Raw genomic sequence first — 17,496 nt, forward strand, 5'->3', positions numbered from 1 at the left:
TAGTGTATTAAACTAATTGGACAACCTCACCTTGGACTCACTTACAGGGCAAAAGCAGAAGAATTAGATGGTTCGGTGTGAAAGATGCTTAGTGGCTGTGAGAACGGAGGGGTTCTTTAGATGAGATTTATTTTTATTTATTTTGCTTATAGTTTTAAGAAACTCTCTGATTATGTAACTGATGCCATTTGAAGCTGTGCTGCTGTTTCTAGACTCCCACATGTTCTGGGTTGAATCTGGAATGTCAGTGCTTTAGGTGAGCACAAGAGACTTTATTGCCTTAAAGATAATTTATGCCCAAAGTAATTCATTGAGTGGAATGGTCTAAACTCACTCGCTGACTGTCAAAACCATATCTGCCAAACCGCAGCTTATAATGAAAGTGTTAACAGATCCACATCAAAAGTAGTGAGATGTGGCAAATGATTTGAGCAACTTTGGTTGAAGCATACGGTATGGATAGCTTTAAGAGGAGTGATGTGGTGGTGACTTAGGATATTTACTCGTGGCTTTCTCTTTTCTTTTTTTTCGTAGTGTATCTCTTTACTCAAACTGTATTCCCTACAAATCAGACCTAGCATGCATATTTCTAAAGTGTATTAGTCTTGGACTTCTATCGTCTCTTGTCATGACACCCCAGTTTCATAATTGTTTGCGCTGTTGTTGTTTGTAGGCATGTTTGTCCCAGGATATTAGAGAAACAACTTAGATGAGGCGGTATCTTTTATTGGATCAATTTCTGTTGGTGAAAGAAACAAGCTTTCAAACTTGGTGGCAGTCAAAAGCTTGTCTCTCTGGCCAGTAGAAGTTGGTCCAATAAAAGATACTGGTTCACCCACTTTGTCTCCCCAGTTCCGTAAGTCATTTAAATAGAAAATTCAGAATATGCATTAGCAAAGCATAGACAGCGAGAAGTCAACTAAAATAATTATAAACATATTGCAATGCCCGATTATTGACTTTGTTAAGAACCGTCATTCAAACTAAGGAAAAACTGTCCACTTTGCTACACTGACTCCTGCATTTATAAGTCTCTTCTTGCAGGTGCCAGTGGAGTTAGTGCATAAGGCAAGAGGGAAGACCTGAGCCATGTATTTTAAACTCTGTTACTTAAAGTGATTTTGGCAGTTAATCTGCAGTTGCATTAGCACCTCTTAAATGGCTGAGCATCAAGACATGGCTACTCCATCAAGAGGTCCTGCTCACCCTGGAAGGGAGCGCAAGGATGGAAGCCAGATGGTAGCCGTAATGCACATAGCAGAGGCCACTTGTGGTTTGCAGGGCTTAGCCAGGAAAGAGTGACTGCAAAGGTCCCAGATATCTACCAGGAATAGATGCTGGGATTCTGTAGGGGAACATCTACGCTGATGTGACATAAAGTACAGGAGTTGAGCAAATGCCTAGAAAATAGAACCTGAAACTGTATGGAAGACCACAGCAGTCGAATGCCATGAAAACAGCCATGTGTATACTCAGAATATGGGAAACCACCATGTCCTAAAGTCAACATTTGAATTATAGATAGATTCTGCCTAACTTCAAACCCACTCACCAGTTGTGTTTACACAAAGTTTAGGGACAATTCTGCCTCCTGTTCAAACTCTCCCACAAGGTGTGGGGGAGGGGGACTGTAAAAGATGAGAGGATCATAGCCTACGAATCTACATTGCGGGACTGAAGAGAAGATGTACCTCTCAGCCACACCACAAGTCACAACCTCCTCAATACCCACCATCTCAGTGCTCTTACAAGCAGCAACGTGAGAGGACCAGGGCTCAAAAGCGGAAGCAGTCCGCACCTGAATCCGCAACCTCTCAGAGCACCTCTTCTAAGCACTTTTGACGAGTTGATCGAGGGCCCGAACAATTATACCTTGCAATGTCAGCTGCCATCTACACACCTGTCATGCCCCTTCAGTAGTTACCTGGCCTTCTTTCACAGCAGTTGGGAGAATATCACCTCTGACAGATGGATCCTGGAGATTATTTCAAAGGGTTATGCCATTCAATTCATCTCCCTCTCCCCATTCCAACCCTCCTTCCCTGTCCCCCTTCAGAGAAGATTGAGGGGAAATTTGATAGCAGCCTTCAACTACCTGAAGGGGGATCCAAAGAGGATGGAGCTCAGCTGTTCTCAGTGGTGGTAGATGACAGAACAAGGAGCAATGGTCTCAAGTTGCAGTGGGGGGGAGGTCTAGGTTGGATATTAGGTAACACTATTTCACTAGGAGGGTGGTGAAGCACTAGAATGCTTTACTTAGGGAGGTGGTGGAACCTCCATCCTTAGAGGTTTTTAAAGCCCGGCTTGACAAAGCCCTGGCTGGGATGATTTAGTTGGGGATTGGTCCTGCTTTGAGCAGGAGGTTGGACTAGATGACCTCCTGAGGTCTCTTTCAACCCTGATCTTCTATGATTCTATGACCACCTTGATTTAGGAGCTGTGTATGGTTGGTTGACATAAGCGGCCCTAAGCAGCCCCTCCTTATAGACCCTGGTGTAGCGGGAAAGAAGGGAGCAGCATTGCACATGGTGCTACAGGAATTCTAGGTGGCTCTGTGGCCTGTAAGCAGCCCTGGGAAGCTTAAACAGAGTAGAGAGTGAGGAGAATGCAGAACAAGTCAGTGGGATTGTACAAAAAGGGATAGAATGAAAAATTCTTGTGTGTGCAAGTGCTTATACACACAATCTCCCTTTAATATGGACAGCAGCATTCACTGGGGCTAGAAAGTGCATGGTGTTGAATCAGCTTTAGAGAAGATGTGTACCAACAGGTTGACAGTTTTGGAACTAGTTTCACAATCCTCCTCCCCCACCACCCAAAAAATCCAACTGCCTCACAAAAGCTTAGACTCCACACGGTTCACCCATCTCTAATATGAACTCATCGTCCAAGGGGGAAGTGAGCACTGTGCTGTGCAACTGCTGTTAACTCTTTGCGGCTGTGAAAGAGAGTGCAAAATCGGTGTGAAAAGGGCCCATGTCACTCCCTAAGCTGTACAGCAGCAATTCTGCGGAGATGTAAAAGGCAGTTGAGTTCAGTTAGGTACTTTAAGCATGTGGAGCAGGAGTGCAAAGTCAAATGCACCATTAAGATGCAAGGGGAGGGCATTCTGGGTAAAACAGGCTTGTATCCTTACTGTGACTATCCATCCTGTGGTGTGGACACAGGTCCCAATCTAGTCCCTCCTGAGCACTACACAATATCTGTGAGACCACACAGCAAAGGGCCACTGAGGAGCTGAACAATGGTAGGTAAACAATGCAGTCAATGTCAAATCCAACAGGTCCTGCCACCGGTCACTTTACGAGGAACACCTCTCCACCTGGGTCTGCAGCTAGGGGGAAAGGAAGGCTGGGTTGGGGGGTGTTAACAGCCCATCCAGGGACGGTATCTATTGTTCTGGATAATAAATATACAATTTAAAATTTTTTGTAAGACCAGGTGTGTTTACCCACCCCTCACTGGGATCTGTGAATGCCCCACCCCCAACAGCTTAGTCACCTCTGTCTCCAATCTTCCACTCCCTGCAGAGCTGGCTAACACCAGTCAGGTTCTTCCACACACATCCTTCGCCTGAGAAGGCCATCTTGGCTGTTGCCCTCTCACCAGTCCGTCACTGGCTTGCTTCTGTCACTGCTGGTTGTACCCTGTTGACTGCAAAAAGCTGGTTTGGATTTACACCCTCCCTGGCTATAATTCTACCAGTCTCCCCCAGATTCACACCTCAGTCACAGGACAGCTGCAGAGGAAAGGTCAATGGAGGCAAAAGCTTTGATGTTCTACATGGCACTGCAAAAAACTGAGGTAAAATCCTGGCTCTGTTGATGTTAATGGCAAAACTGCCATTGATGTGAGTGGGGCTAGGATGTAATCCAGACCCTTTAGGATACACTTGCGTATAGCGAAGTCCCGATAGTATTTGGGGGATTATATAAATATAGAATGGGGGGAGACTGTAAGGTCAGCATGAAAAGTGCACCTTCAGCTGCACACAGGCAGTTGGCATGCGCAGTTGCTAGCCACTGTTACTCAGACTGGCATGGGTGCCATTTTCAGCACTCACCTGGCACTTTTGGCCTTCAAAGGCTTTTGCTAGCAATTAAACTTCAGAGGGGCTAAAATGATCCTGGTTTGGGGTTTTGCTCCGTTTTTGAGATCTGCATCGAGTCATGCAATTTCTGACAAGAAAAGGGCTCGTTTTGCTAGCCCTAGTGGTGCTTATCGCTTCATGCAACCTGAGGGCCTGATTTTGAAGTCCAATGGAAAGACTCGCATTGACTTAACATTAGTTTTCTATCAGAGCCTAAAGGAGCAAATACCTCTGCATTTTGTCAGTGTCTGCTGTCTTGTGAGGTGAATGGACACTTGTCTCTTCACACACACCTTAGGTAGGGGAAGGGGGAGCTGAAGTGGAGACTGGGAATATGGGGCATTATACAGTACCTGCACTTCTGGCCGGGAAAAGCATATTTATGCAAAGAAACACCTGTCGGATCCATATGGGCAAAGTCTGTCACTGGGACTCATCTGAAACACCGCTCCCTGCTCCATCTCCTTCCTTTCCATGTACCAAGTTTTGGAACCCCTGCTTTAGAGTATCCTGGATTTATTTAGAAGACTAGACGAAGTAGCCAACAGTGGTGGATTCCGGGGGGTTTATTGGCGTGTCAGTGAGCTCCGATGTGTAAGCGGGAAGTTGCCAATTTCCAGGGATTGTATTTAACAGGAAGGGCAGTCAGTGGAATTCCGAGGCATTTCCTCCTGTGCAGATTTGTTCTTTCTATTATCTCTGTATGGGCAGGGCCGTTGAACATCTCAGATATCTGATTTCTTTCTACAGAATGTTTAGTTCAGCTTCAGTATTTCCATGATAACATAATACAGACATCTCTGGCTTCAGTGGTAAAGAATTTAAGAGCAAAACTGGGCTTTCTGTCATCACTTTACATTTCCGATAGGGCTTTTGATCAGAAATAAATTAGTAAGGGAAGCGATTTTCCATGTTGTAGCTAAATGCACAAGGAGTGAAGGGGAATTAAGAGTAAGAGATCCATTTTCCTCAAACCCTTGTCTGCTGTAACGTGCAGGGAATTTTTCCTTTCATCTCTGCTGCAGAGTTCAGAACAACTTCTTCTAGTAGAAACAATCCCAAATAAGACGTCTTTGTTATAACTAAATGACCAAGTTTATGCTGAGATGGTGCGTGTTTAGCTTTTGGTTTAGCCCTCCAGTGCCACCAGCTACATTCCTAGAAAGTTCCTGGCTGTGTGTTTTTTTTAAATTAGAGATGAGCCAAAGCTGTGACTTAATTGCCTAAAAATGCAGGCACCCACGTATAAAAATGTTGGCCTGTTTTGTCCCCAGTGTCTGGAAAAGTCTGCCTAGACTCAGATTTTCTTTTGCCTTTTGAGAAGAACTACAGCTCAAAGAGAAAAGTGCTGAAGATTAAAGACGCTGTGCTTGAGGGAAGAGTAATATCAGTTGACACTTGTCAGTAAGGTGACTAGTATCAGGGGGTAGCCGTGTTAGTCTGTATCTACAAAAACAACAAGGAGTCTGGTGGCACCTTAAAGACTAACAGATTTATTTGGGCATAAGCTTTCGTGGGTAAAAACCCACCAAAGAAGTGAGGTTTTTACCCACGAAAGCTTATGCCCAAATAAATTTGTTAGTCTTTAAGGTGCCACCAGACTCCTTGTTGTTTTTGNATGAGCCAAAGCTGTGACTTAATTGCCTAAAAATGCAGGCACCCACGTATAAAAATGTTGGCCTGTTTTGTCCCCAGTGTCTGGAAAAGTCTGCCTAGACTCAGATTTTCTTTTGCCTTTTGAGAAGAACTACAGCTCAAAGAGAAAAGTGCTGAAGATTAAAGACGCTGTGCTTGAGGGAAGAGTAATATCAGTTGACGCTTGTCAGTAAGGTGACTAGTATCAGGGGGTAGCCGTGTTAGTCTGTATCTACAAAAACAACAAGGAGTCTGGTGGCACCTTAAAGACTGACAGATTTATTTGGGCATAAGCTTTCGTGGGTAAAAACCCACCAAAGAAGTGAGGTTTTTACCCACGAAAGCTTATGCCCAAATAAATTTGTTAGTCTTTAAGGTGCCACCAGACTCCTTGTTGTTTTAGTAAGGTGACTGATACTTGCTGCCCTGCATAGGACCTGTGCCAGAAGACACCCTCTTTTTAAGTAAGTAAATCTGAGCATTCAGATCCAGTTTGGCCAAAAGAGATGCAGCCATTTGTTACAGCTCCGTGCTGCAGTAGGGGCTCCAGCTGCCTGTTGTCACTTAAGAATTTGCAGTGGAAAGAGGGGAGCCGGAGAGAGAAACGCCTACTCGAGTAATTTTCAGTGACGGGGGGGGGGGTATTATTCAGGCTATAATTTTGTGTTTCCCAAAATAACTACTAAGTGCTCATCAGGCAGCAGCTGCCTTTTGTGTGAATCTTAAGTGCATTACACCCCCGGTGTGTCTTCTCTTACAGTCAATCTGAGAGTTGTTGTGATCTTTTGTTCAACCTGAGGTAGAAAGGTTTAGCTGGCACAGAAAGTGAGTGGGGTTCTGTCCCCCAGAGCCAGGGTATAAAACTCTCAGCCCTGTATGAGGACATGAAAGGGCAGGCCACTTCCTCAGGGGGGCAATAGGCCTGGGAGCTGTGGTTCCATCCCAACAATTCAGCTCAAGGTTTTAAATCTGTTCCACTGAAGACCTTTATTGATGGAAGATAATTTTACTTTTAAAGCCTGATTAGTTCCTGCTGGGGGAGGCCTTTAAATTAATAGAAGCCATGAGAGGCACATCCCAATTCTGCTTTGATCCCTGCAGGGCCGGTGCAAGGAAGTTTCGTGCCCTAGGCAGCTCCCCACCCCAGCTTACCAGTAATCACTTCTAACACCTCTCTTTCAGGCTGTTAGCATAGAATGTCCACCTTTTGCTCTATATCTGCGTGTGACTCTGTTGGGGCACTGGTTGAGCAGCAGACCCATAGTACAAATGAAACCCAGTTCTCAGAGCCATTTGTTAATTGCCCTAGTTCTGTAACTAGGTGTTGGCGGTTATTTCACATGTATCTGAAGAGGTAAACGGACCCAGAAGGTTCAAACTGACAAAAAGGTAGTTCTTGGAGTCTGCCTAATCTTGACTGGTCTACATCTCGACGTAGCTTCTCCTGTGCTCAGTAGTCTGCACTAACTCCCAGTTCCTTTTTGGGTATGATTCAAAGTGTTGGTAGTGATCTATAAAGACCTGAATAGTTGAGTTCCTGGTTGTCCTGTCTTGGTGGGTCAGGTGGTGACTGCTACGTCTGGTGAAGATCATCTCAAGTGCTTCAGCTAATGGCATAGAACAGGAGGTGATGTGCTGGTGCAAAAGCATCCCAAACTTTGGAATTTACTTTCTCCTCAGTCCAGTGCAGCCGGAGTTCTGGCCTTCGGGATGTGCTGCAAAGCTTGCCTGTTAGGGTTCCGTGGAAGCGTTGAGTTAAGGAGTTGGTACGGGTGAGCTGTGGGCAGGGGAAGAGTTATTAGTCCTCATGTTTGGAGGAGTTGGCAGGACTTTGCTGTTGATACTGGTCCAGTTTGGAGCTGTGGAAGAATGTCTCTTTATTGAAATTGTGCACCAAGAGCATGTGACAGCAGCTTTCTACAAATCAAAGCAAGTCAATAGTAAATAAATTCCTTGGCCACAGGCAGCTCAATCTCAATTCCTATAAAAACACCATTGAGGCTTACATATAGTTTCCAGCTATAAATAAGCCCAACTCAAACACCCTGCAGCGACACTGCTCAAGCAATGAGTTCCCTGCTGTGGGTGTCGTTTCAGCGAGAAGCTGAAGGAAGGAAGTGAACTGGTTGACACCATGGAGACCAGCTGCAGTTTTCTCAAGGTTTCATAACTGGATTAAGCAATTCCAACATTGCATGTTACTATGGATACTGTACATTCATTGTCATGCAGAGCTTCTCCGTCGAAGTCTGGATCTTTAATTGCAGTTACTTTAACCGCAAGATGAGGGGCTCGGTTTTGATCTTGACTTTAGATGCCAACTCTCTGAAACCAGAACCAGAGCTGAGGTATACAAGTGTTGTTGAAGTTAACACAGCAAGTATCTGGGCCAAATTCTCAGTGTGTTTTTTGTAAATGGCAGTAGCTCTGAACTCAATAGCACTAGGAGTTAAACCAGCTGAGGATCCGAGCCCCTTGTGCCTAGCAGCGGGTTTCACCGTAATAACAGGAGTTGTTACAATGTGTGTCTGTCTTGTAGCATTGTCCCATTAGGGTTTGGCGAAAAGCTGTTGGGGTGTGAGTCTGTTTAATCGTCTCTCTCGTTTTTAATTTTTTTTTTTCTCTTTCAGCTTATGTACAGGGTTTTTTTTCTCCTGTGCTTAGGGCTTGTCTTCACATACAGCGGTGCAGCTTTAATGAAGATGCTCCTAACCAATGGGAAAGCTTCTCCCGTTGGTATAGTTAATCCACCTCCTCAACAAGCGGAGGTAGACTATGGTAGATAAACTGAGTTCCCTGTGGTTCACTTGGCACCTATGTCTCAAATAAGTCCTTAACCCGAGGTTCTTGTTGTGTGTGGACCTCAAAGACTCCATGGCACTGTTTATAGGCTGAGTCTTTCTGTTTGTCATGCTGGTAGTGGCTGCCTTTCTGAGATGGCGTATTTAAAGGCCATATAGATCAGCATTCCTCCATTGACCTACAGAGAGGTAGGCTGACTTACACCAGTGGAAGATCTGGCTCATCATTTGTAAAGTGCTTTTTGGATCCTTTGGAATAAATTAGTGTATTATACAATTATCGCCACTCCGTTAACTCTCACATGCTGCTTTGAATTCAGACAGTAAAGAAAAAAATTGTGCATGCTTCATACTTCTGTCACACCAACTGCAGATGCTTTCTTCCTTGCAGTGCCTCATGTCTCCCCCTTCCTTCCCAGTCTGCGCACTCTACCTGTGTTTTACCGAACACAAGCGAGTAAGTCGGCCTGAGTGTCGTGTATTTGACGGAGTAACACGACCTGCTGATGTTCAACTTCTGTGCACCCTGGTGCACTTTCCAATGGGCATCAAGCTTTCTGGTTTAAGGTTTGACCTATTTGCCTGTGTAGATGGTAAACTCTTCAAGATGGCACTGTAATTTTTGTTGTGTTTGTACATTGCTTCACACAATGAGCCTTGATCCTGGCTTAATGCTCATAGATGCTACTACCTTACAAATAATTAACAATAGTCTTGAGCGTTGCTGATTGCCATTAACAGAATTAATCCGACTAGATCTCGATTTCAGCATTGTTGAGTACAGAGTGTATATTTAATTCTCGCAGGCAGGCAGCTTGGGAGTTGGGGCAGTTTTAAGCACTGTAGCTGTTGCTCATTCTGCAGCTTCTATGCAGCCGTGACATCTGCAAAGCCCTTGTTTAAGTGACCACATGTAGACATTTGCTCTGAAACGGCCCACAAAGTTTTGTTAGCCATGATGGTTGTGATCTCAGTGGAAGGGATGGGATATGACAGGGGTGGGCAAACTTTTTGACCTGAGGGCCACGTCTGGGTATAGAAATTGTATGGCGGGCCATGAATGCTCACGAAATTGGGGGTTAGAGTGTGGGAGGGGGTGAGGGCTGCGGCTGGGGGGGTGTGGGCTCTGGGGTGGAGCCCGAAATGAGGAGTTCAGGGTGCAGGAGGAGGCTCCAGGTTGGGGTGCAGCTCCAGCTGGGGGGGGGGGGGGGCGCGGGGGGGGGGGGCAGGATGAAGGGTTGGGGGTGCAGGAGGGTACTCCAGGCTGGGACTGAGGGGTTTGGAGGGCGGAGGGGAATCAGAGCTGGGGTTGGGGCACAGTCTCCAGGTGGCACTTACCTCAAGCAGCTCCTGGAAGCAGCAGCATGTCCACCCTCCGGCTCCTACGCGGCGGTGCAGCCAGGCAGCTCTGAGTGCTGCCCCATCTGCAGGTGCCACCCCTGCAGCTCCCATTGGCTGTGGTTCCCAGCCAATGGGAGCTGCAGAGGCAGCACTTGGGGCAGGGACAACATGCGGAGCCCCCTGGCTGCCCCTACATGTTGGAGCCGGACAGGGGACATGCCCCTGCTTCCAGGAGCCATGCAGAGCCACAGCATGCACGCAGTGGGGCAAGCCACTGACCCTGCTCCCCGGCTGGAGCGCCAGAGCAGGGAAAGCCCTGGACCCTACTCCCTAGCGGGAGCTCAGGGGCCGGATTAAAACACATGGAGGGCCAGATGCAGCCCCCGGGCCGTAGTTTGCCCACCCCTGTGCCATGAGGAACATTCTGTCCAAGTAACATGAAAGGCTTTAGCTCAGACTTTAATGGAAGGCATGCTTGTTTAGAAGCTGGGCTTTTCTACTGCCTGTTTGTGTACACTGTAGGAACATCATTAGAAATATTTAAGTAATTCTGCTGCCTTTTCTTTAGGTCCATTTTCATCCACAGTGGGCTGATATGATTTAAAAGTTTTCTGTTGCTGTTTGTTCGCTCTGAACAAACTAATTTAATGTCTGAATTTTCAATTCAATTTCTGCTGCTTCTCCGTAACGGGGATGGAGATGCCCCGCCCACAAGGTGTGGCTCAAGCCTTCTCTGTCTTGCTTGCTGCTAGTAGTGGCTTCTCCCCTGATCTTGGGTTGTTTTTTGTGATGCCTGGTGACTCCTCCCTGTGCCTACGCACAAGGAGTGTTTTCTCTTGGGAAAGTGAATAATGCTACTAACTGGCAAGGAGGATAAAATCCAGAACATGCAAAACAATAAAGTACACAGCACAAACCCCCGCAAAAGAGATGAGACACCCCAACATAACAGTATAACAAAGGGGGGGACTTTATTGGGAGCAGGAAAATAGGATCTATGGAAGGAAAGGGTTACAGGTAACTTGTACATTTATAAACATCAACAATTTCCCACCTCCCAGCAATCAACTCTTCCCAACCCCCAGCTCCTTCCCTGGCAAATGACATACTGGGGATGCGTACGGAGATGAGGGCTGCAGCCCTCTGAACATTGCCCAGCTTAAATCTCCTTACAGTATCTTCATCCCTGGATGGAGCAGGGTCCTCTCCTAGCTCCCTAGTCTGCAGTCCTGTGGAGGTCTCAGCTGGCTCTCAGTAGCTAGTTTTGGTTGGATCTTTGCTACTCCTGGACGCTCATCTGTGCAGGGCTGGAACTGCCTGACCCGTGCACTGGATCCCATAGCAGTGTAAAGACTCCCTTTGACAGGAGACAGAGTTAATCAGAGACTCCCTGAGCTGTTCTGCTTCTCTCTGAGCTCCCAAACTCAAAGCTCACAACTAGCCTCTGTCTCCAAGTCAGGCTATCCCCATAACAGGCAATCTCCTGTCAGTGGCCCAGCAAACTCTTGTTCATCTCACCCCATGCAGAAGCCTCCCTGTTGGCCTCAGCAGGAGTTTCTAGTCTATTCTGTGCCTGCCACTGACTCCGTGCATGCTGGGAAACGGTGTCTGAGGGGTCTGGTAGCCATTATTGCTGTAGTACCTTGGATAGGACCCCTTTGAAGCTCAGTCCACAGTTGGCCAACTCCAATTGGGGGATTACGCTATTCTATGTTGCCAGTTCCTCACTAGTTCTTCTAATGTGCACAAGGACTATAGTTGAAATTTACACTGTAGACTAATTATTATCATTGTACTTTTGAAAATATTTCATTGGGGTTAAGGTTGGGATTTCTGAGAAAGTTGAAGGGTTTAGTACTGAAAATAGAACTCTTATGTCTACCGAGAAATAGCTTGTGGTTTATGGTGAGGTCAGCAAGTTGCATATATTTGTTCTCACTTGTGGCCTGCCTGCTACCAGATGTTTGAAAGCCAAGCTGTCACTCAGCTTGTCCAGAAACATCAGAGGACTAATATCTGCATATACTGTGAAGCACCTGGAAAAGAGGTGAATTCCTGGCCACATTGAAGTCAATGGGAGTTTTGCCACTTACTTGAATGGGGCCTGGTTTTCATTCAAGGTCTCTACCCTTTGGAGTGTTCAAGGAAAGGGTTTAGCTGGTTTTTATGGGATTGCACTGGGTACAAAGGAAAGGAGGATTTGACCTGCAACATGCAAAAGCAAGCAGTTATATTGATATGCTTAGTTGCCCCAAAACCTTCAGCCAAGCACATCACTCATGTATATGATGAGCTTGTGGTTAAGGAGACCAAGATCCAGGAGATAAGGGTTCATTTGCTAGCTCAGAGAGAGCGTGCGTGTGCACACACTCCCTAGGCAAGTCACTTAAACTTTGTATACCTCTGGTTCCCATCTGTAAATTGGGAATAACACTGCCCTACCTTGCAGGAATGTTGTGAGGATAAATTCACTAAGTTATCTGAGCATGTCACACAAACTTTGTGATGGACACCATATAAATATCTATGTACCCTCCCCCAATTCAGATGTTGCTGCTTGTTATAATGGACTGTCCCAGTTATTATGGAGGAGTTTCTCCAATTCCATTCTGAAAGTAGGGATGTTTCTCTAAATATCTAATTACCTATGACTGTTCATTAATACTGGCAGGTGTCCCCAGTATTTCTTTCCTATTAGCATGTCAATACTCATCTCAGCTCAGGTGAGACAGAACCACTTATCTTTTAATCTTGCAGTCCGTGTAGTCTCAATGTCCCATTCCTCTGGCAACACTAATATTTCTCTTCCTTTTTATACATGATGGCTTTCTCTTGCAAGAAAACATAAATGAATGTTCAGTGAACCAATTCTAGGCGTATAAGGAGAGATTTCTAGTGCGTGATTCTGATGGGAGTTCAAGGAATTCAGCTCCTTACAAAACCTGGATCTGAATTGGTGTAACCTGAATTTATTCCCTCATTTGCAGAAGTACTACAGGATCAAGTTGTTCTCGGTGGTGTATATTATATGGGGGGGAAAAAAATCCCCATTTGGAAAATCGCATCTCAGCATTTAGCAGTGACTGTAATTGGGGATGAAATATCCAAACTTGTGTTCTACTTCTCAACAGTTCAGTTGCTATGTGATGATCAGAGAAGAGTAATGAGAACTGGATTCTGGAAAGCATTAATGCATTTCCCTCATGTCAAAATAAAAAACAAAACAAAAATCCACATTTGTCACAGCACAGTGAATCTTTTTGGTTGCATTGTCCTTATGCTTTCTAGGCATGTAATTGCTGCTACACTTTGAGTACAACTCTGAGGTCAGTATCCTACCATGTAGGACACATGGAGCACAAGGAGCAGGGAAATGTGCCACTGAAAAATTAGACAAAATGTATCTCTAGCTGGGAGAGGCAGAGGGTGAGTGACTGGGAAAGAGTAGGATCTAGTGCTTATAGCAGCAGAAGAAGAGCAGGGACTCCCAAGTCTCATTCCATGCTGTGCATCTTATTCATGGTTCAAAGGCCGTCCAACAGAAGCTGTACTGAACTTGTCTCGAATGGAAGCGACTGTTGGCATTTCATAGGAATCAAAGGTTTTCTGTCCCGTATCGGACTGCTGAGCATGTTGTACATTCTGACATGCCAGTCATTTGCGCACACTTTTCTGTTGTACAATCAGCAAAGGATTCTGGGGCTGCCTCTTATTCATTGTTCACCATGCAAAACATTTCCTCCTGCTCAGATCAAATATGCAGTGAGGGTCAATCCCTGTGATCCTAGCTCCGCGTTAACTCACTCAGCTAAATCTCCAACAGAAAGCATTGAGAATTTTTTGCATATGTAAAGACGGAATGAAAACTGAGTCAGGTCTCTGGGATTCGGCCCTGAGTAACTAAAAGCTGGAATATGCCATTAAAGCACTTGCCTGAGTGGTGACCAATGCAAAAATCTCTCCTTCCCAGTGGAGAGCTCTGGGGAAGCCTGTACCCCAGGGAAGTACAGCACCTAATGGGTGTCTGCCCCTTGCAGCCCCTGGGGAATGCAGCAGCTGTTCCACCCAGTCATATGAGCTCTCGTCTACTGCCAGACAACCCTGCTAGAACTAGCACTAGCTAGAAGTGGGCTTGCCAAAGTGTGTAGTCTCTAGAAAGCTGCTGGTTCTTGTGTTGTGGTAGCAATGCTCCTATGTGCATCCACACAGAGTTAAAAGCAAAACATAAATACTCTTCCTGGAAGGTTGCAACATAACACTCTTTATTTCTTAGAATTCGGAAGCAATCTAATACAACTATAACTAAATACAGAGAGACACATACCGGTAGGTAGCAACCTGCTAAGAGCAGCAAGCCCTAACCCATATTGTGCCAGATTGGCTCTTTTGCTGACAGACCGCTGAGGCCCATTCCCTCAGATCCCCCTAGCCTGCAAGAAGGACCAGGAAATCCTTTAGAATTGAAGGTGATCGCCTTCCTGACAGTGAACGTGAATCCTGCATTGCTACCCTGGGTTCTCCTGTGCAAGCTATTCTAAACTTTATAGTGAGAGAGGACAAGCCTGCTACGTGCCTTTTCATGTGTCAGCTGAACCAGGATTTGAACTCTAACCTGCTGCATCATCCATCACACCCTATTATGGGTGTTTGCCTGGCGTTTAGCAGGCAAGGCCCAAACTATAACTGTCTCTTGGATGTATGATGTATGTAATATGACCCACTCAAAGAACTGATGGCTTGGGATTCCTAATGGATTACGGTCACTGGTTCAAGTGCAACAAGAGTTGATAGTGACTGAAGAATCATTTGTAACTTAGCAGCTGTTTTGACCTTGTGTGCAGATTGATTTCATTGTCTCAGGCTAGTTGCTAGTGGAGAGGGAGCTGTGGGTGGGAGCTTTGTGACACATTTGGCACAAAGTGGCAGACTCTGTAGAAAGGGAATAAGCCGTGGAAACGTGGCCACCTTCCCTCCCATAGCAGTGGTCCATCTAGGTCAAGGTTGAGATGTGCGGGAAAAGGGGGAAGAGTTTGCATTGCCTCTGTGCTCTGCCAGTCCTGTCATTAAAAGGACTTTGTCCTTCAGCACTGCCCAGCCAGCACTAAAATCCTAATAAGAGCACAGATTGTGAGTGGCTTCTTGGAAACCAATGGTGATGAACAAGCGTCCGCTCTCACGCCTCCCCCAGTCCCTGAGGCTGGCTGCTTGCAATAGCAGTCCCTATGGAGTACAGAAACTACTCACTCCTGCTCTTCTCCAGGATGCTGGAAAGGGAGCAGGGAAGATGCAAGGTCATGGTCCCCCTTCTCCCTCCACCAGTTCAGAGTGAGGTTAATGGAAGGAATCCCAGCTGTGACTCCTCATGGAAACCGGTATCCAGGTAGCCATCTTGTTGTTGCTAATGCACGGTATGAGTCAGTCTTTCCTTTTCTCCTCCAGGTCTGACCCACTGGAAACATGGCTACGAGTGCTGTTCCAAGTGAAAACCTGCCCACATATAAACTGGTGGTGGTTGGGGATGGTGGCGTGGGGAAGAGCGCTCTCACCATTCAGTTCTTCCAGAAGATTTTTGTGCCAGACTATGACCCAACCATTGAGGATTCCTACCTGAAACACACGGAAATAGATGGCCAGTGGGCAATTCTTGATGGTGAGTAAACCTCCTTCCACTTGGGTGTGTCCATTCTGACAGTCCCCAAGCATATCTGTGTACTGACCTTTTTCTATATCTTGTTGGGTTTAAAGGCATCTTCTACTCCAATTTAAGCTGTTTGTAATTATACTGCAAACCACCTTGTGAGCTATTTGTACGTGCTAGGCAACTGGCTTCTTGTAAAGCTACAGGACTCATGCAGGTTCATAAAAACCTATGCATTACCAGGGAAGTTTGGGGGGGGGGGAATGCACTACGTTTAACTGCCCTATTTATGTGCCATATCAGTTCTTGTACAAATCATTCTGCAAATAGTAAATTCTCTTCATTGCGATGCCCTAGTGGGCAATCTTTCCCTTTCCATGGCCCCCGTAATTCCTGATCACCTGTTATAACTAGTGCTTGGAAAAGCCTCTTGCCTCAGGTGTATGTGAGGTGTGAAACTTGCCCTGGCAAGTGAAGGACCTGGAATATGAACATAGACTGAGATACACCCGAATCATCTGAAGGCATCCACATTAAGCAGAATTATAGTGCCTTTTGTTAAGCAGTCATTGCTATTAAATATCATTTGGGGTTAAATTGATTCTCTGGGGTGACGTCCTGCCTAAGTGGTGTATGCTTTAATAATAGTAAATGGATACTTGAGTGAGGACTACAATTAAAATAAATATCCACTGCAGAAGATTTTATCCTCCAATAATTAAAGAACTGTGGTACCAATTGCATCCCATCATCTGAGGGAATTGGTTCTGTGATGGGTTACATTTAAGTCCACCTTTTAACATACCAGTCAGATGCCTGTCTGCTGTGTGGTGGTGCTTGTAACGGAAGATAGATCACTTGTGCTTCTGTTCTTGTTCATGCAAGAAAAATAAACTGAACTGGCTAAAATTGCAACAGTCGTTTTTAAAAAAGGAAAATAGGTTGACCAGAAGCTCTAAGGGAAATTGTTCACTGTCAGAAATCAAATTCTTCAGATGGTTTTATTTACAACATGCAGTATCCAATATTAATGCATATGTATACTTGTACTTGGATGATGTAAACTGTGTGCTTCACTATGGTTTGTGTGACAAGTTAAGGAAATTCACTCCCCCTCGCTCCCCTCCAGCATTTCAACACAATCACGAAAAAGCAACAAAATCAGCCTGAAAATGGTATTGGTCCATAGTAATGCAGAAAAGTCTGAAGTATTCAATAAATATTTCTGTATGTATTTGGGGGGGGGGGGGAGATGGTGAGGATAATGTTCTTTCCAGTCCACTAATATCTCAGGATGATATTAAACAGCGGCTACTAAAGACAGATCTTTTTAAATCAGAAGGTCCAGATAACTTGCATCCAAGAGTTTGAGAAGAGCTGGCTGAAGAGCTCATTGGACCATTAATGTTGGTTTTTTTTGTTTTGTTTTGTTTTTTTTCAATAAGTCTGGAGCGCTAGGGAAGTTCCAGGAGATTGGAAGAAAGCTAGTGCTGTGCCAATTTTTAAAAAGGGTAAACAGACTGACCCAGATAATTATAGGCCTGTCAGTCTGACATTGGTCCCAGGCAAGATAATGGAGTGGCTGATATGGAACTCAATTTAATGAAGAATTAAAGGAAGGTAATATAATTAATGCTAGTCACGTGGGTCTGAAAAATAGATCCTGTCAAACTAACTTATTTTTTTTTAATGAGATTACAAGTTGTGTTGATGTAATATACTTTAGACTTCTATATGGTGTTTGACTTGGTATTGCATGACATTTTGATTTAAAAAAAAAAAACTAGAGCAATATAAAACTAACATGGCACACATTAAATGGATTAAAAGTTGGCTAATAGATCTCAAAATGTAACTGGGGAATCAACATACCTGCTCAAGGATACTAGTGGGATCCCACAGGTACTAATTCTTGGCCCTATACTATTTTAACATATTTATCAGTGACCTGGAAGAGAACATAAAATCATCACTGATAACATTTGCAGGTA

General features: G+C 45.1%; 1 protein-coding gene across 4 annotated transcripts in view; it reads left to right on the forward strand.

Moving 5' to 3' along the window:
• MRAS (muscle RAS oncogene homolog) overlaps positions 1–17,496 on the forward strand; it is a 65,971-nt gene that overhangs the window by 17,464 nt on the left and 31,011 nt on the right. For all 4 annotated transcript variants that reach the window (XR_004647676.1, XM_034785755.1, XM_034785756.1 and 1 more), the window contains one exon: positions 15,307–15,517. Coding sequence is in view for 3 of the 4 variants with exons in the window: in XM_034785755.1 (XP_034641646.1) it covers positions 15,325–15,517 (193 nt within the window). In the remaining variant the exon portion in view is untranslated. The remainder of the gene's footprint in view (positions 1–15,306; positions 15,518–17,496) is intronic.

This window comes from Trachemys scripta, chromosome 11 (genome assembly GCF_013100865.1).
Source record: "Trachemys scripta elegans isolate TJP31775 chromosome 11, CAS_Tse_1.0, whole genome shotgun sequence".
NCBI classification, from domain to species: domain Eukaryota; kingdom Metazoa; phylum Chordata; order Testudines; family Emydidae; genus Trachemys; species Trachemys scripta.